Source organism: Piliocolobus tephrosceles, chromosome 11 (assembly GCF_002776525.5).
Source record: "Piliocolobus tephrosceles isolate RC106 chromosome 11, ASM277652v3, whole genome shotgun sequence".
Taxonomy (NCBI): Eukaryota; Metazoa; Chordata; class Mammalia; order Primates; family Cercopithecidae; genus Piliocolobus; species Piliocolobus tephrosceles.
Window position 1 is genome coordinate 124,295,320 of NC_045444.1, and position 19,500 is coordinate 124,314,819.

The 19,500-nt window shown below is 60.1% G+C and overlaps 1 protein-coding gene across 1 annotated transcript in view; it reads left to right on the forward strand.

The window, feature by feature from the left end:
- Window positions 1-13,785, forward strand: part of ESPNL (espin like) — a 29,577-nt gene extending 15,792 nt beyond the window's left edge. Inside the window, exons 6-9 of the mRNA XM_023228795.1 lie at window positions 6,048-6,162; window positions 8,225-8,337; window positions 9,311-9,508; window positions 10,755-13,785. Of these exons, the coding sequence (XP_023084563.1) occupies window positions 6,048-6,162; window positions 8,225-8,337; window positions 9,311-9,508; window positions 10,755-12,359 (2,031 nt within the window). The 3' untranslated portion in view covers window positions 12,360-13,785. The remainder of the gene's footprint in view (window positions 1-6,047; window positions 6,163-8,224; window positions 8,338-9,310; window positions 9,509-10,754) is intronic.
- The last annotated feature ends 5,715 nt before the right edge of the window (window positions 13,786-19,500 follow it).

Here is a 19,500-nt window from a genome sequence, read left to right on the forward strand (position 1 = left end):
GAGGAGGGTGGATGGAAGAGGATGGATGGAGGAGAAATGGATGAAGGAGCTGGATGGAGGAGCTGGATGGAGGAGGGGGGGTGGAGGAGGGGGGATGGAGGGGGTGGATGGAGGAGGAATGGACAGAAGAGGAATGGATGGAGGAGGGTAGATGAAGGATGGAGATGGGAGCTGGGTGGATGGAGGAGGGTGGATGAAGGATGGAGACAGGAGCTGGGTGGATGGAGGAAGGTGGATGGGGGCAAATGAATGAAGGAGCCGGTGGGAGAGGGTGCTTTGGCATCCACATTGGAGTCAGGTCACCCCCATGTGCTCCCACCCGACCTTCCCTCTCTATTCCAGGCCCAGGGCAGTTACTGTGACAAATTCATCTAACCTGCCTCAGTTTCTGCCACACTTCTTTTAGTGACCACCCCTTCAGAAAGGTGTTCTGAAATCACCTAACCTTTCTTTTCGGGTGAGGGGACTGAGAAGGTGCCATTGCCCTCCACCCCCCAAACCCCTTGTCTCCCCAAGGGGTTGCTGGCCTCCTCTTCTCTGATGTGTCCTCTCAGAGCATCTGGGGCCAACTGGGGCAGAGCCACAGTCCCCTCCACCCCCAGCCCCTGGGGCCTGCCGGACACTTGTCACACTGCCACCACCGGGGCCTCTGGTAGCACTGGTGGATACCCACACCAGTCCTGCCGCGCTGCGCAGGTGGCTCAGGTGGCCTCCAGAGAGCACGGCTCTGCCCTGGTTTTGCCTTGGTGCAGCAGTTTCAGGAAGTAGAATTCAGTCACTGCTGGAAGTCATGTATTTACTAAATGGTGTGCTTGCTAGATGTCCAACGGGTCCTGGTTCAGCAGAAGGCTGTCTTTCTGGCTTGGCTTGAGAAGGTGGTGGTGCTCTGCTGGCTTCTCCACCAGGCTAGGGCTCCACGGCCTGCAGCCCAGGAGTGCCGACTGCCTGGGTCTCCCACAGCTCCTTCAAGGCCGCTGGGTCAGCCTCGGCCTTTTTTGGGCCCCTCCCTGCACTTCCTGCCTGGATGGCAGCCGAAATTAGGCGGTAGGGAGGGCAGCCGCTCTGCCGGTGTCCCAGCCTCCACAAGCCCCTGGCACAAGGGAACAGCCCCGCCCGACTTCCTGGGAGTCTCTGACACTGTTCCTGCCCCAGCCATTCTGGGGTCCCATGCGTGGGCTTTCTGTCCAAGCAGCACCTCTGCCTTCTGTCCCCAGACCCCGTGGTAGTGGAGGACGGGTCGCGTTAGGCTCGCCACATCCTTCCCATCCACAGTCCCCTCCTGCCTGCGCCTCGGCGCCCCCTGCCCAGCGCATGAAAACCCAACCCTGCGACCTTCCCGGCTCCTCGGTGTGCAGCTTCAGGAGCCGGTTTGGGAGCTCAGGGTTGGGCCTGGAGCATGTCTCTGTCTTCAGCCTCTGCGAGGGTCTGGTGACAGCAGGGGGTGCTCATCTCTCACCACTGGAGCTGTCTCCCCTCCAGGCCTCTGAGGGAGAGCAGGCTGTCAGCTGTGGGCCGGGGGAGGCCATGTGCCTGCTGCAATATTGATGGGAATCCAATCTGCAGGGGCTGCTCGCACTGGCCGCCTCCGAGCTGGCCTCAGAAGAGGTGGTGCAATCCACCATCTTCCCCATGGCAACGCAGCCTGTCTCCGCCCCCAGGAAACTCGTGCATTCCAAGAGCAGCAGCAGCTTGGGGAGCAATGCTTGACAGCAGTGCTGAGACCTGCTCTGTGGGAGGTGCCCCTCGTGCCTCCTTTGTGTCGGGTCTGTGGGGCCCTCCCAGCTTGGGGTCTGCTCAGGGTGCTAGGGAAGGCCAGCCCTGCCCCTCCCTGGGCCTTGGGGACCCCTCTCCATGCAATGAGAGATGCGGTCTTGAAGTCCAGGGGCCGCCCTCAAGGCAGGCCCCCTCCCCTCTGCTAGCCAAGCAACTGGGATCCTGGCTGTGGGACTCTGAGCACCCTGTCCGGGCAGGGATGGCACATAGAACCCTCCATGCTTGGGGAACAGAGCCTCTGGCATCTCCCGTGGTGTCCAGGGCTGTCCCACTCCTCCCCACCTGCTAGCGCTGTGCTGCCCTTCCTGGTCATGGGGCGCTGGCAAGTTCTGAGCACCTCGAAACCCCAATTTTCTCACCACAGGGTCTCTCTCTGTCACCCAGGCTGGAGTGCAGTGGCACAGTCTCAGCTCACTGCACCCTCAGCCTTCCAGGCTCAAGTGATCCTCCCACCCCAGCCTCCCAAGTAGCTGGAACTACAGGCACATGCCACCACACCCAGCTAAATTTTGTATTTTTTGTAGAAACGGGGTTTGGCCATGTTGGCCAGGCTGGTCTTGAGCTCCTGGGCTCTAGTAATCCTCCCACCTCTGCCTCCCAAAGCGCTGGGACCACAGGCATGAGCCACCGCGCCCGGCCCAGAGCCTTGTTTTCTGGGTAAAGGAGAAGCTCCTCGAGCACCCAGTGAGGCGCCTGCCCTGGTGGCCCTCGGGACAGGTGTACTCTCTCCCCTTCGCTCCAGAAAGGTACTAAGACGTCTTTATTTTATATATGAGGAAACTGAGGCCCAGAGAAGGCGAGAGGCTTCCTAGGCACTCTCCTCCGGCTGGGAAGGGCGGTACCCGCCCCGTCAGTCATGGAATCTCAGCCATGGCAACTGCTGTCCGGCACCCATCCGTCGGCCGTGATTCTCTCCGCCCGGGTGGCGTTACAGGCCTGTGACCTGGCTCACCTCGATGCTCTCCATGTATAATGCATGCAGCCTCCGCGGCGCTCAAATCTCACCAAAAACCAGGGACAGGGACAGCGGGCTGGGCCGTGGGGCCACATGACCACCAACCTCAGGGCAACTGTCCAGTGCTGGGATTCAGGGCAGCACGTGTCTAACTGTTAAAACCCCGAGGGACGGGACTCCCACATCTGTGCCTCCAGATCCCTGAGGCTCCACTGTGTCCAGGGCCTTCCTGTGGGAGGCAGGGGTGCGGTGACTCCCGTGGCTGGGTAAACGCCACAGCCAGGCTTCTCATCCCTGTTAAAACTCAGAGACCATCCTAATACTCACAGAGGCAGCAGTGTGGAGGTCTGGATGCCACCATCATGCAGGCCCCTGCCAGGTGCTCTCCATAGTCCCTCAACTTTCCAAGAACTCTGATTTATAGGCAAAGAAATGGAGCCTCAGGGGGTGGCGTCCTGGGGCTTCTCGTTGTGAGGAGTGGAGCAGGGCTGGGCCACAGGGACCTCGAGTAAGGTCCCCCAAGCCGCAGGTGCTGTGCTGGGGCCAGAGTCCGGTAGTCCCCTGACCCCCAAACTAACATCCACCTCTTTTGTCTTCCCCAGCATAAGAGGGCCGCTGCCATCCTGCCAAGCCTCGCACTCTGCCAGGGGTGGCCCCTCCCCACGGACAGCAGGTCCAATCTCAGGGAGGGGGCTCAGGACCCCCAGGCAAGGGCAGAGAGGAGGCGAGAAGCACCGTCCCGCTCCTGGCTCGGTCCTGGCTGGGCAGGGGACAGTGCAAGGGCATTGGGGTGGCCTTGCTGTTGAGGGCCCACTCGAGGCAGGGCTTAGCCACCTCTGTTGGTGGTACCACTTGTGTCCGGCTTTTCTGGCCATGTCTGGTCTGGAGTCTGACTGCCCTGCTTGAAGCGGCCAAGCCAGCCTCTCACTATGGCCTTCCTTCAGCATGGCAGGGAGCACGCATCATGTTCTGTGGCGTTCCCTTGCCCCCGAGTCCCAAGTGGTGCGAGTCGGGTCCCGATGGCAGCTGTGCCATAGGTTTGTATCTCCGCCGAGGACCCTCGAGTCTGGGGAACACCGTGTTGCTCAGCAGAGGGCAAGTCGCTCCCCACCCCTCAGTCGCTCCCCGTCCCTCAGTCGCTCCCCACCCCTCAGTCTCTCCCGACCCCTCAGTCGCTCCCCACCCCTCAGTCGCCCCCCGTCCCTCAGTCGCCCCCCGTCCCTCAGTCGCCCCCTGTCCCTCAGTCGCTCCTCAGTCGCTCCCCGTCCCTCAGTCGCTCCCTGTCCCTCAGTCGCTCCCCGTCCCTCAATCGCTCCCCGTCCCTCAATCGCTCCCCATCCCTCAGTCGCTCCCGTCCCTCAGTCGCTCCTCAGTCGCTCCCTGTCCCTCAGTCGCTCCCCGTCCCTCAGTCGCTCCTGTCCCTCAGTCGCTCCCGTCCCTCAGTCGCTCCCCGTCCCTCAGTCGCTCCCCGTCCCTCAGTCACTCCCGTCCCTCAGTCGCTCCCTGCACACACAGCCCTGAGAAGCGGCCCAGAAAGGACAGCCAGGCTTTGTGTTCTTGGTCTTTCACCAGAGGCTGACCTCTGTGGTGTCCCCCACCAAGGAAGCAGCTGTTCAAGGGCACTGGAGGGAGCAAAGGCTGAGGTCTCCCGTGAGACTCTCATCCAGCTCTGCGGCAGCCCGGCTGCAGGGCCTTGAGAAAGCCCCACTGCCCTGAGTCTCAGTTTCCCCATCTGTGCACTGGGAGCCATACTGTGGGTGGGGCTGGGGACTCCTCTGGATGGTTTCTCTTCTCATGGGGCCCAGGGGTCTCAGGTCCCCTTCCGTGTCCCAGAGCGTCCCCTCCCCGGCCACTGCTCTGTGGAGAGTTAAAGGGGCCGTGGTAAGGTATCCCGCACCCAGCCCGAGCCCCGCCTGGCCACCTGACACCACGGCCTTCAAATATTCATGTGACACCTCCCACTCCTGGGGGCGGCAGCCTCAGCAGCCCCCGGTGTCCCAGGACAGCTGGACTCCCTGAGCTCTGCAGGTCGTGTCTGAGGTCCTCCGGGGCTGGGGCTGGGCGGTCACTCCCCAGCCCACCGTGCACCAGGGTTCCTGGGCTGTGGGCACAGATTCCTGGAAGGAGTGAGGTGCGTGGGGGCCGGGAAGATGGGCTTTCAGACTGCGTTCCCTCCCCTGTGGCCCAGTGGGGTGAGGGTCCTGGAGGGGAGGTGGCTGAGCGGCCACTCAGCATCCTTGCCGGGAGGCAGCCTGTGCCACCTTGTCCATGAGCAAGGGAGGCTTGGGGAGGCCACAGTTTTGCTCAGGTAGGACTGGCTTCACTGCAGTCCGGCCCCAGTGCAGTGTGAAAATGGGCCCCTGCGGTCAGAAAGGAGAAGGAATCCCAAGGCAGAGACAGCCATGCATTCGAGCAAGCTGCAGCAAGGGTCCCTCCCACTCTCCCAACAGGCCGATTTGAGGTCTCTGCTCTGCCCAGGGCTCTCGCTAGCACTGACCCTGGAGCCCTGCTGGCCACGTCTGGTTTCCAGTGCCCACTGGAGGGCAGGGACAAGAGCTTTGGTCTGACAGGCACGGGGGGGAGGTGCCCAGAGGGTCGGTGGCATGTGGCCCTGCTGGCTAGGGACAAGGGCTGCCCGTGCCCTTGGCTGGTGGGCACATTAGGGACCCCCATCCTACTCCATTGCCCTCCCCTGTCCTCACCAGGTTTCTCATGGGGCCCTCCACCCCCAAGACACTGACCCATGTCAGCCCCAAGTCAGGGCTGAAGTTGCAGGCGGACTACAGCACAGGAGTCAGGGCAGTCGGGGAGGTGGGTGTGCGGGAGAGTGTACGTGCGTGTGTGCGGGAGAGTACATGCGTGTGTGCGGGAGAGTACATGCGTGTGTGCGGGAGAGTACATGCGTGTGTGCAGGGGAGTGTACATGTGTATGTGTGCATATGTGTGCACGTGTCTTTGTGAGACCACAGGGCGCTGAGCACAGCTGGAAACCAGGCTCTAACCCAGTGCCCAGAACCCCAGAGCTCAGCTGCCTCCAGAGGGAGCCTGGAAGCTGAGTTTTGAGATGGGGGTGGCCCACTCAATAGAGGTGGCAGCAGGTGGGGAACCAAGGTGGGGTGCTGGGAAGTGATGGCACTCAGGCAGGAGATGACCCTGGGACAGAACCCTGATCAAGGACCTGCCCCTCTCCTGCCACCCCCTTACCTGTCGCAGCCCTTCTCAGATGCACAGGCTCGCCCACTGGGTGCTCCCACCCCATCTAGGTGAGTAGGGAAGAGCCCACAGGGGCCCCCCACTGACCAGGTCCATCCACCCACAGGTGCCCCTGCTGATGACGCCCCCACCACCGCCGTTCCCCCCACCTCCACTGTTGGCCACGAGGCCCTCCCTGGAGGATGGAAGAAGAGGAGGCCCAGGGCCCAGGAACCCCACCTGTGAGTGCACAGCCCCACGTGGGCCGGCTGGGGCATGGGCCTGGGAGTGGGTGCCACTGGCCTCCCCTCCGAGGTCCTGGACCGGTGGGAAGTCTGCGGGCAGCTGGGCACCCCATCACCCTCCCTCCCCAGTTACTTCCGGGTGTCCTTGGCTGCCTTTGTTGCTTTGAAAAGCAGAGGATTAGCATTTTGCACGGTGACCACTTAAAGTCACAGCAACTTGTCCGGGGGTGAACGCGGGGAGACCGGCCGGTTGGGCCCAGGCCCCTTGTGGATGGGCTGCTGTCCCTGAGACCCCAGCACACCTTGCGTGCGTGGGCTAGCAGGGCAGGGTACGGTCCTCACACTGTGGGCCACCACCATTAGGGGTCTGTGAGCAGCACTGATTGGCATGGCATGGCATGGCATGGCAAGAAAACAGCAGGTGCCACCGGTAGTGAGGGCGAGCTTCCTCCCCAGGCCCCGCTGCGGCCCTGTACTCACACGTGGGAGTGTGCGTCTGTGTGTGATTGTGTCTGTGTGTTCTGTGTGTGATATACATAGATATGGGGACCCTTCTCTTTGTGTGACTGTAGCTGTGTATGATTGTGTCGTGTGTGTCTGTGTTTGTGTATCTGTGTGTGATTGTGTCTATGTAATTGTGTGTCTCTCTGTGATTGTGTATGTGGTGATTGTGTGTTCTGTGTCTGTATGTATCTGTGTGATTGTGTGTTCCTGTGCATGATTATGTCTGTGTATCTGTGTGTGATTGTGTGTCTGTATGTGTTTGTGTGTCTGTGTGTGATTGTGTGTCTCTGTATGATTGTGCCTGTGTATGTGTGTGATTGTGTTTGTGTCTTTCTGATTGTGTCAGTGTGTGATTGTCAGTGTGTGATTGTATCTGTGTGATTGTGTGTGTGTGAGTTCTGTGTCTGTTTCTGGGTGTGATTGTGTCTATGCATCTGTGTGTGACTGTACCTGTTTCTGTGGGTGATTCTGTTCGTGTGTGTGTCTGTGTCTGTGTGCTTGTGGGTTCTGTACTGTGTCGGTGTTTCTGTGTGATTGGTCTGTTGATTGTACTGTATGTGATTGTATGTGATTGTGTATGCTTGTGTGTGTATGACTGTGTGTGTATCTGTGATTGTATCTGTGTATCTGTGTGTGACTGTGTCTGTGTGATTGTGTTTGTCTATTCTGTGTCCGTGTATTTCTGTGATTGTGTGTGATTGTGTCTGTGATTGTGTACGTGTGTATCTGTGTGTGATTGTCTGTGATTGTGATTGTGTACGTGTGTGTCTGTGTGTGGTTGTGTGTGTGTGATTGTGTCTATGTGTCTGTGATTGTGGTTGTGTCTATGATTGTGTCTGTGTGTGATTGTGGTTGTGTCTGTCTATGATTGTGTCTGTATGTGATTGTGTCTGTGTGTGATTGTGTGTCTGTGTTCTGTGTATATTTCTGTGATTGTGTCTGTGTGTGATTGTGTGTCTGTGTTCTGTGTATATTTCTGTGATTGTGTCTGTGTGTGTGATTGTGTCTGTGTGTGATTGTGTATGTGATTGTGCTTGTGTATGATTGTGTCTGTGTGTCTGTGTGTATGATTGTGTATGTGGTTGTGCTTGTGTGTGATTGTGTCTGTGTGATTGTGTCTGTGTGGTTGTGTCTGTGTGTGTCTGCCTGGCTGTGATGCAGACGTGTTCTTCACTCAAGGTTGACACTGAAGTGTGTGTTTGTATCGAGACAAGGAGCATTGTGGGCAGCGAGGGGACCAGCTTTGGGGCCTGCAGAGCTACATTAGCGGCCTGTGACCTCCAGGCCTCAAGCCCTTCCCAGCTCCTCCCCTGCTGCAGGAGAGGCTGTGGCGTGGCCCAGGGGTGTGCCTCAGGCTTTCCAATGGATCAAGCCGACTCCTCAGAGAAGGTCCAGTGGGGCCCTGAGGTGTTCCGGGGCAGGGCAGGCTGGGGTTGGCTCCCAGCTCGCAGCTTGTTCAGGAGGCCGGCTCTGCCCCAAGGCCCAGATCCCCCAGGCTCTGCGTCTCTGCTCCCCAGCCCTTGCCCTTTCTGCAACACCCCCTTCTTCTCGGCAGCCACGTCCCTCAGCCCGGCCTGGCCTGGCCATCCTGACCAGCCTCTTCCCAGGGAGCAGATGACCGGACCGGCCCCTCCGAGGATCACCACCAGTGCCATGGCTGACCCTGCGGTGTGTCACCCACCCGTGCATTCCTGTCTCCCGGGGCCCCCAGCCAGCCTCCATCCCCATCCTCTTAGGGGCTCAGGGAAGCCCCCAGCACAGCCAGGCCTTTCCTGAAGGGTGGATGCCAGGCTGCCTGCATCACTCCGCTGCTCTCAAGAACACCTTGAGTTCTGAGGAGACTGAAGTGTCAGGGCGACGGCAGCTGTCCCCTCACAACAGAAACACGGGGACCCTTCTCTGTCATCCCAGAGGGCTGCAGTGGCCCAAGCCCCTCTGCCCGACCTCTGAGCTCGGGGGTGCTCCGTGCCTGCTTGGAGTGCGGAGATTGCAGCAGCCAGCCAGGCGCAGGGCCCCGCTGCCAACTGTCCTCCTCCTCAAGGCCTCCGCCAGCCCAGACCAACAGAAGGGTCCTGCTCCCCCTTACCCTCCCTTTCCTGGGCACCAGGCCCTTAGAAAGCCAGCCCAGCCTTTCCCTGATTGGTACTGCAGATTCTCAGCCACTGAGATGTTCCGTGGGAGTCTGGGAAATGCCACATGGCGCTGTCCGTCCTGGAGAGCTGGGGTGTGCACAGCACACTGAAGGCTGTGTGTGACAAGCCCTGCGGCACACGATTGGCTGCCAGGCTTTGTCTATGTAGCTGTGCCCAGAGCAAGTTTGCCCAGGGACGTGGTGTGCTCCGCGAGCATCAGCTGGGCTTGTACAGGGGACTGGGAGGGACCTCTGGCTTCATTTCTCTGCTAGCAATCCCCTCCCACACATCTTACCCCCGCCCCACTCCGGCCCCTCCCCTCCCAGGTCTCACTCTTAAGCTGGGGATGAGAGGGTGGGGTGCTGTCCGGGACCCCAACTGTCCCTTCTCTCAGGGCACCCTGTTAGGGTGTCCTGGGCGGAGCCAACCCCCCATGTCCTCTCGGATCTTCCCTCCACTTAGGGCCTGGGTCCCTTTCGGGCCTGTGTGACCCACCCCCTTCTGCACAGGGGACAGAGACTGCGCTGGCGGGGGACGCCTCAGATGGCCTGGCGGCACTGCAGCTGGATGGGCCGCCCTCAGGCGACATCGACGGGTTGGTGCCCACGCGGGATGAGCGCGGCCGGCCCATCCCCGAGTGGAAGCGGCAGGTGATGGTGCGGAAGCTGCAGGCGCGCCTGGGCGCAGAGAGCTCCGCAGAGGCCCAGGTAGGCCCCGGGGAGGGGCGGGACCAGTGGGGGGGGCGGGGCCTTTTCCGGGTAGGTGGAAGTGGAAGTCAGAGCACCCGAAGCCCAGAACTAAATCCAAGTCCCAGGGGCCCCTCTCCTCTGTGGCCTGAGCTGCTGCTTCCGCCAGAGAATGAAGTGAACCGGACCGGAGGACTCTGAGCAGAGCCCCTTCACCTGCCCTGGAGGCGTGGGTCCCCCGTATCCTTCCGCTTGGCGGATTTGTGGCACACGCCTGCCTGTGCCAAGCGTTGTTCTAGGCAGTGAAGGGCAAGCCCTGCCCTCCTGGGCGCAGCGTCTAGCAGGGAAGACGGTGGCCCATGGGCAGGTGCCAGCAGGTGTGGGGGTGCGATTCCCACTGCTGTGGAGAAAGCAAAGCGGTTGGGGGACTATGATATATGGGTGCCTACGGGGCCCCCTCTGGGGACGTGGCCTTGAGCAGGGGCCAGAGGGAAGAGAGGTGGAGCCCTGTGGGAACTTGGGGCAGGCACCTCCTAGGCAGCGGCAACAGCCAGTGCAAGGGTCCTGAGGCCCGGCCGGCCTGGGGAGAAGCAAGAGGAGGCGCCCTGGCGTGGAATGGGCGTCTGAGGTTGGAGAGGAACCTGGCTGGGATTATTGCACCTCTGTGAGGCCGAGGGGAGCCACTGAGAATCTGAGCAGAGAAGGGCTGTGATGTGCCTTGGATTTTAACAGGCTCCCCCGGCTGCTGTGCAGACAGGAGTTCAGGAATTGTACCCTCAGAGGCCTACGATTTTATCAGGACGATTGCGTCCTGCATCCCCGGTCTAGCACTGTGCTGTCCAGTACAATCATGCCAGCCACGTGCAGCCATTGAAATTCACTACAATTTAAGGGAAGTAAAAGTTCTGCCCCTCCGTCGCACCAGCCACCTGTCGTTTCTCTAGCCACAGGTGGCTCCTGGCTGCTGGAATACAGCCCGTCTCCATCATCTCAGGACTGTGGGACAGCCCTGTCTGAGGGCCCAGCCTGTCCTGGCCTGTTGGGCTGGGAGCCATAGGGGCTGAAAGCCACAGGGTTGAGAGCAGAGCAAGACTGGGGCAGAGCAGGTCAGGGGCTTCTGCCCTAGCTGGGAAGCCCTTTAAAGTCTTACCTTGGGGCAGGACCAGAGGCTCTGCAGAGATGCTGAGAACTCAGGGATTTGGAAGCTAGGGGGGCTGATAGCAGGTGGGCGGGCTCACCCTGCTCACCCTGCCCTTCCTGTGCCCAGGACAATGGTGGGAGCTCAGGCCCCACAGAGCAGGCGACCTGGAGGTACTCACAGACCCACCAGGCCATCCTGGGGCCCTTTGGGGAGCTGCTGACGGAGGACGACCTGGTCTACCTAGAGAAGCAGATTGCAGACCTGCAGCTTCGGCGCCGCTGTCAGGAGTATGAGAGTGAACTGGGCCGGTTGGCGGCTGAGCTGCAGGCCCTGCTGCCCGAGCCCCTGGTCAGCATCACGGTCAACAGCCACTTCCTGCCCAGGGCGCCCGGACTGGAGGCTGAGGAGGCCTCAACCCCAGTGGCTGAGCCCACAAGCTCTGCAGAGGCCTCGGAGGTGGCCCCCGGGGGGCAGCCCCTGCCCTTCTGGTGCAGCCACATCTCCCGCCTGGTGCGCAGCCTGTCCCTGCTGCTGAAGGGTGTGCGTGGGCTGGTGCAGGGGGATGAGAAGCCGGCCACCCAGCCCCTGCAGGAGACCTGCAGGGAGGCCTCGGCCCGCCCCCCTCGGAGCGAGGCCCAGCGCCAGATCCAGGAGTGGGGGGTGTCTGTGCGGATGCTGCGCGGCAACTTCGAGTCGGCTTCTGGCCCACTCTGTGGCTTCAACCCTGGCCCCTGCGAGCCAGGGGCCCAGCACAGGCAGTGCCTGAGTGGCTGCTGGCCGGCCCTGCCTAAGCCCTGCAGTGGCCTGGCTTCGGGGGAGCCCAGGCCTGGCGACACAGAGGAGGCCAGCGACTCCGGCATCAGCTGCGAGGAGGTGCCATCGGAGGTGGGCGCCGCAGCCAGCCCGGACCTGGCCAGCCTGCGCAAGGAGCGCATCATCATGCTCTTCCTCAGCCACTGGAGGAGGTCGGCCTACACGCCGGGCCTCAAGACAGCAGCCTGCAGGACCCTAGAAGCCCGCCACACGGGGTTTCGGGGCCAGGAGGCCTCCAGGAGCCTTGGGCCACCCTCCTCACCCGGCGAGGGCCCCCGGCTGGGCCACCTGTGGCAGCAGCGCAGCACCATCACCCACCTGCTGGGCAACTGGAAAGCCATCATGGCTCACGTGCCCACCCGGCAGCTGCGGCGGCTAAGCCGGAGGCCCCGCGGGGTCCTGTCCCCCGAGCAGTTCCTGCCCCACGTGGATGGGGCTCCTGTGCCCTACAGCAGCCTCTCGCTGGATCTCTTCATGCTGGGTTACTTCCAGCTCCTGGAGTGCGACCTGCCGGCAGAGGAGCGGAAGGTGCGCCACCTGCTCTGCTTCGAGGTCTTCGAGCACCTGGGCACCCATGGCTGGGAGGCGGTGCGCGCCTTCCACAAGGCTGTGACCAACGAGGTGGCCGCTGGCCGCCGGGCCTGGACCGACGGCTTTGAGGACATCAAAGCCCGCTTCTTCGGCTCCAGCCAGGGTCCCGCCTGGGAAACGGAACCTGGCCGCAAGTCAGGCCTGACTCCGCTCGGGACCCTGCCGCATGCCGCTGTCCCCTGCAGCGGCCCTGAGCTCACAGCACAGCGGCTGGGGTCCCGCTCCCAGCGGGGCAGCTTCAACAGCGAGGACATCTGCGGCTACATCAACCGGAGCTTTGCCTTCTGGAAGGAGAAGGAAGCTGAGATGTTCAACTTTGGAGAATGACCCAGCCGGCAGCCTGCTTTCCAGAACGTGGTTTGGGGGTAACTTGGGGTTTCTCTTTTCCTTGCTCACACCCTTGGTGGCCGGGTGAGCCGGGCAAGGCTGCCTCCAGTCCTGCGGGTTATCGGAGGCTGCGGCACTCTTCTGTTGTGGCATGCTTCTCCTCCGAGTCGGGACTCAGACTCCTTCTCACCACGGCACCCAGGAAGCCCCTGGGCAGGCCCTGAAGTGAGGCAGTGGGCCACCCCCGCCCAGGGCACCTCTGCCCGGGCAGCCCCCGAGACCTGGGATGCTGCCTGTTTCCCACTTGTCCTTCCCTAGTGCCACCAGTTACCTGGGCGTCCTGTCCCTCAGTTTTTCTGGATGCTTCACATCCACCTTCCATGTGAGCCTGAGGTGGCCCCAGGTCCTGGTCCTGCCCCTGTTTCTCCTGCTGACCTTGGGCCACACCCCTTCACCTCCTGCCTGTGAATGGTGGGGAGCTGGAGTGATTCCGAGAACAGATTCCATGGGGAGACCTTCCTGCCAGGCCGTCCTTGCTGGTCACACAACGATGCCCGCCAGGCCAGCGCCCCACCCCCAGGGTGCTCCAGAGACCCTGCTTCCTCAAAGGAAGGCTCCCCATGGGGCCCCTGTCCTCCAGCTGACCAGCCCCAGCCTAGTCGTGGGCCCCAGCAAGGCCGGCGAGCAGGGACGTGGGAGTAGCAGTGGCTGAGGGAGAGTCCTCCAGACGGGGTGGCTGGCGTCCACTCTCAAAGGCTGCTGCACACAGAGGAGAATGCTGGCAGGGGTGGGCAGCAGCCGGGCCTTGGTGGGGCGCGGCTACTCTGTGAGGGCACTTGGGTGCCACCCACAGTGCACCTCTTCACGGGGGCCTGGTACTGGAGGGAGGGATACGGGAAGGGAGATGGATTCCATCCTCGGGGGCTCTGGGTGCTGCCGAGTATCCCTGGACATGGTGCTGGGCATGGCTGGCATAGGGTATGGTTTGTCCCCAGCTCCTGATGGCAGCCAGGAGAATGGGTCATCACCCAGGCTCTGGGGCTGAGGAGGGCTGGGCCCAAGCCCACAGCGACTTTGGGGGCAGGGCTCTGCAGCTGTGAGATGGCCCAGCAGGGAGTGGCAGGGAGGGGAGGCTTCAGGAATATTCTTCCTGGCATCCAGGCCCTCTGGGACAGAGGAGGGTGCAGTCAGGGGACAGGCTTGTCAGGGGTCCCCGCCTCGCTCCCTGGGGATTGCCCAGGCAGAACCTGGAAGGCAGCAGGCAAGCTGTTAGATGGGAACACAGAGACCCTCGCAGCTGACTGGGGCCCAAGGGGAGGGACGCCGAAGAAGATGTAAAATTGGCCGGGCGCGGTGGCTCACGCCTGTAATCCCAGCACTTTGGGAGACGGAGGCGGGCGGATCACGAGGTCAGGAGATCGAGACCATCCTGGCTAACACGGTGAAACCCTGTCTCTACTAAAAATACAAAAAATTAGCCAGGCGTGGTGGCGGGTGCCTGTAGTCCCAGCTACTTGGGAGGCTGAGGCAGGAGAATGGCGTGAACCTGGGAGGCGGAGCTTGCAGTGAGCCGAGATTGTGCCACTGTGCTCCAGCCCAGGCGACAGAGCAAGACTCTGACTCAAAAAATAAATAGATAAATTTAAAAAAAGATGTAAAATTGGGAGGGGTGGTATTGGCCATCAGGGCGGGCAGGGCGGGAAGGGAAGTAGCACCCGCCTCAGCCCCAGGCCAGTGGCTTTTCCCCAAGAGCCTGCTCTGTGGCCGGCCTGCTCTGGCTTCCTCCACTGCTGAAGACCCTGCCATAGAGCTGAAGCTGAACATGTGTTTGCTAAATAAAGATTCCCACTCCTAGCCCACCCCCTCTCTTGTACTTGTTTACTCATCCCTGAGAGCCGCCTGTGCCCTCACAGACCCCGGCACCAAACCCGAGTCTCATCTCAGCTCTGTGGAAATATCAGGGCCATTGTCCTTGGTCCCTCAGAGCCTCTGGTTTCTCATCTGCAGCATGGGACACATACAGAGCTCATGCTCCTGGGGTGGCAGTGAGGGAGGACGGAGGTCCCACGTGGGAGGGGCCTGTGTGCTGGGGAATCAGCATCATCATCTCAGACACTCACCAGCATGCAGTGAGCACTTCAGAGTTCCATCTGTCTCTTTTTCTCTTTCTTTCTTTTTCTTTCCTTTCTCCTTTCTTTTCTTTCTTCCTTTTCTCTTTCTTCCCTTTTTTTCTTTCTTCCTTTCTTTCCTTTTCTCCTTCTCTCTTTCTCTTTCTTCTCTTCTCTTCTCTTTCTTTTCTTTCTTTCATAGGGTCTGGCTCTGTTGTCCAGGCTGGAGTGCAGTGGTGCAATCTCGGCTCATTGCAGCTCCTGCCTCCTGGCCTCAAGCAGTCCTCCCACCTCAGCCTCCCGAGTGACTGAAACTGAGGTGTCAGCTACCGCGCCCAGCTAATTTTTTTTTTTTTTGTATTTTTTGTAGGGACAAGGTCTTGCTATGTTGCCCAGGCTGGTCTTGAACTCCTGGGCTCAAGCAGTCTGCCCACCTCAGCCTCTCAGAGTGCTGGGATTACAGGTGTTTCAGTTGTTTCTAATGAGCAGGGCACTGGGAGCGGCCAGGAGCATCCTGAACGCTGCTTCTCCGTCAGTGGGGCCCTGGCTCTTGGCCACAACACGCGCCCAGTGGAGACTGACGAGGCTGCTCCACCCAGTACAGCCACTGCCCAGGGCTGGCAGAGGGCAAGGGGCAGCAGGTGGGTCTAGGGAGAGCCCTTGGCTGGGGGTGTCTCCTGGAATCCCCTCACGTACCCCTTGCTGGCAGTGTTGTTCTGAAGGCCCTGACAGAGGAGGGGCTGGAGGTGAGGGCAGCAGGCCTCAGGTTGCTCCCTGGCCGAGGGTGCTCAAGAGAGAGCACTGGGCAGGGAGTCAGCCCTCCTGGCTCCGGGTGTCCCTGCCAACTCGCTGTGGCCTTGGGCAAGTCTTCCATGGCCTCCAGGCCTCAGTTTCCCAACTGAGGAGCTGGATCAAGGCCAGCAGCAGACATTCGCATCAGGGGTCCCAGGAGAGCCTGGGGTGGAATGCCAGGCGAGGGGTGGGGTATGGCTTAGATCCAGGCTTGGCCCCTGGAGTGCTGCTGGGATGCCTTGGGGTGACCCCTAAATGACCTTCTGCCCATACCCTGCCTCTGGGGGAGCTGCCTCAGGGATTCTGATTCCCTTGGCCTGGGGTGGGTCTGGAAAGCTGGGGTTTTAAGACATTCCAGGCGATTCTGATGCCCGGCAGCTGGAACCCGTACCCACCAGCAGCTCACCCGTGGGGAGCACGTGTCCCCGGCCTGGAGCAGGCAGGCACTGGCCCCTGCAATGCCACACGCACAGCTGTAGGGCCCGTTTGGTGCCTATAAATCTGTTGTTCAATTGACAAAAACTAAGTACCAGAGATGGCAGCCACAGCACCCTGGAGGTGCCAACATCAGTGAGGTGGCCACATGCAAAGCAAAGGCGCAAAGCCTGGGGGCTTCCCGATGAGTCGAAAACATCCAGGGGAAAGGGAGCCCTGTGTCCCCAGCCCATAGATGAGGGCAGGATGGAGATGTGGAAAAACAGAATCCTTCCCCAAGGGCAGTGCAGGAACCCCAGCTTCTCCCTCACGCTGGGTCAGTGCAGGAACCCCGGCTTCTCCCTTACGCTGGGTCAGTGTGCAGAGGGCGGGCTCCCTGCATGTCGGTGCACAGATTTAATGCAAAGCCTCATTTAAAAATGTAACGTCGGCCGGGCACAGTGGCTCACGCCTGTCATCCCAGCACTTTGGGAGGCCAAGGCAGTTGGATCACGAGGTCAAGAGATCGAGACCATCCTGGCCAACATGGTGAAACCCCGCCTCTACTAAAAATACGAAAATTAGCTGGCTGTGGTGGTGGGTGCCTGTAATCCCAGCTACTCGGGAGGCAGGAGAATTGTTTGAACCCAGGAGGCAGAGGTTGCCGTGATCGGAGATCGCACCACTGCACTCCAGCCTAGTGAGAGAGCAAGACTCCATCTCAAAAAAAAAAAAATTAATGCCTCTGAATTAATGCCTCTGAAGGCCATTTAAAAGAAATGAACAAAGCCTGCCATGGAGGCCAGCCTGCACGAAGGCCCCCAGCAACCCCTGCCTCCGGGTGGTCACAGCATGCAGCCCCGTTCCACCCAGGGTACCCCAGAATAGGATGAAGCTGCAGACATCACTTCTGAGTGGGCTGCGAAAGGCCTCACGGCTCCATCTCTGCTGCTTGCCTTATTTCGGGGAAGCAGCCGCCTCACGCTGGGAGCAGCTCTACGGAGGGACCCGTGGGGGGAATGGGTTCTCCAGCTCACAGCCCGCAGACCCTCCTGCCCCAGGCCAGCCTTCTGATGACTGCAGTTGGACTGAGCACGTCGTGGGACCCTCCTGAGATATCCTGAGGTGCAGCCACCCCACGCACGCGCTCCCGAGAAGAAACGGAGAGACGACGCATGCGTGCTGTTCCAGGACATTGGATTCCGGGGCAGCTGATGATGCAGTGTGAGATCACTAATAAGGCAGAGCAGCAGGGGCTTCCATCGCAGATACGAGACGTCCTCATTACAGCGCAATATGCCGTCAAACAAGGTGGTTTTGACCCAAGAATCAACAAATCCCACAGTGAACGTACAGAAAGCGGTGCTGCAGCCAGTCCGCAGGGAAGGAGCGGCCGTCTGACGGGTGAGAGTGCTGGTGAAAGGGAAACAAGGACAGACCGATGGAACCCAGGCCCCAAATCACCCCAGATGGAGTGAGAGGTGCTGTAAGGCGCCCGAGAGGTGGGCAGACTGACATGCTGACCCAGCCTGGGACGTCCTCACAGCTGGAAGGCCCCCGGCCTAGCAGAGGGGAGCTCACTCACACAATTTCTTTTTTTTTTTTTTTTTTGAGATGGAGTCTTGCTCTATCACCCAGGCTGGAGTGCAGTGGTGCGACCTCGGCTCACCGCAACCTCCGCCTCCCGGGTTCAAGTGATTCTCCTGCCTCAGCCTCCGGAGTAGCTGGGATTACAGGTATGCACCACCATGCCCAGCTAATTTTTTTTGTATTTTTAGTAGGGACGCGGTTTCACCATGTTGGCCAGGATGGTCTCGAATTCCCGACCTCAAGGGATCTGCCTGCCTTGGCCTCCCAGAGTGCTGGGATTACAGGCGTGAGCCACTGCACCTGGCCTCACACATTTTAACTTGGTGATTTCACGCTCAGAGTCTATTCTGAGGGAATAATCACACAGGTGACGCCACCTTCGTTGTAATAGTCCCAAATGGAAAACAGCCTGAACGTCCACGAACAGGAGGAGGTTACCACTCCCAGCTTCACAAAGTGCGATGTCATCCTATTGAGATGAAATTGCAAATCTTTTTTGTTTTTGAGACAGAGTCTTGCTGTGTCACCCAGGCTGGAGTGCAGTGGCACGATCTCAGCTCACTGCAACCTCTGCCTCCCAGGTTCAAGCAATTCTCCTGCCTCAGTCTCCCGAGTAGCTGGGACTATAGGTGTGCACCGCCACTCCTGGCTAATTTTTGTATTTTTAGTAGAGATGGGGTTTCACTCTGTTGACCAGGCTGGTCTAGAATTCCTGACCTCAGGTGATCCACCTGCCTCAGCCTCCCAAAGTGCTAGGATTATAGGCGTGAGCCACTGCACCTGGCAAAAATGGAAACTCTTCCAGTGCTGATCACATCAGAAACGCCCACAATCTAACAAGGTGTGAGGAAAGGGCGCTGACCCACACGCGCCGGCAGGCTCATTTTCACAATAGGAAAGAGCTGGAAGCATGTTAATGGCAAATGATCTACTGGTGACATTTTCTGCTTTTTATTTTTCTGTTTTCCAAAAGGAACTTGTGTTATTTTTATCCTCATAAAAAGAAAGAAGTGTATTTTTAAAAACTGCACCACTCAGTAGCAATCTGTTGATGAGGATCTGTTTTGCACCCCCGGTGTTGAGTTTCCCAAACTGACCTGTCATCTGAGGTGCTGGGACTCTGAGCCCCACGACGGCTGCTGTGAGGCCTCCACACTTGGCAAGCAGTGCTGTTCCCCGAGCAGAGCCAGCTCCCCGTGACAGCAGCCTGTCATCAGAATCCCCTGTCCTCATTTCCTCCAGCCCAAGCTGGGACCGCATTAACCCTGCATGTTCCGCCTGCAAACAGCGGGGACAGTGGGGAAACCCAGCACTCCAGCGCCCACCCCGTAGTGGTCCTGGGCACAGCGAGAGTTGGGGTCTTCCATAAGCGTCCCCCACCCAACGTGAAGCTGATGTCCAAGGCCAGGGGGAAAATCCCGGGACAGTGTGGGACAGGAGCAGGGCCAGGGGCCAGGCTGGGCTATGGCTGAACTGGACCGGGCTATGGCTGGGCTATGGCTGGGCTATGACTGGGCTATGGCTGGGCCGGACTGGGCTATGGCTGAGCTGGACTGGGCTATGGCTGGGCTATGGCTGGGCTGGACTGGGCTATGGCTGGGCCAGGCTGGGCTGCAGAGGAAGCATGGACTCAGGGAACCCCTATGGAAGGTAACCCAGAGGGCACCTTGCAGACTTGGCAGTAATTTGTGGGTGAGCTTCCCCTCCATAGGCTGTGTGCGTCTCAGGAGCAGGAGTGGGGTTCTGTCTCCCTAGGGGTCACCTGGGCCTCTCTGGTCTGTAAGAGCATTAGGACAATCCATAGTAGCATCAGGAGGCCACAGCCAGACCCGACACTCCCCAGCTCCTCTAGGTCGCAGCACACCTGGAAATGGTCATGCTGGTCAGGCCCACGTGGCCGATGGATAGAGGGCTGAGGGCTTCTCTCCCATGCACCTGAAGCTCCTCAGCCACAAAGCTCTGCTCTGGGCACTGGTGTGGGAAATGTCCCGTAGCCTCCTCGGTCCCCAACTCAACCCACCTGACCTTGGTCAGGGCCTGTGGTTCTGAGCCCAGGTCAGTCCCAGGCGTGAGGGCTTCCCCCTGCGACTACTGGGAACCAAGCGCTGGACAGGAAGCTGAGAGTCCACTGCTGTATTTTTAGATGACCCTGTTTCTTAGCCGCCCTGGGCAGCCCCGAGGCCAAGGCCATGGGGTAGCAGGACAGGCAGCCCCAGCGTCTCTCCTACCTGCGCTAG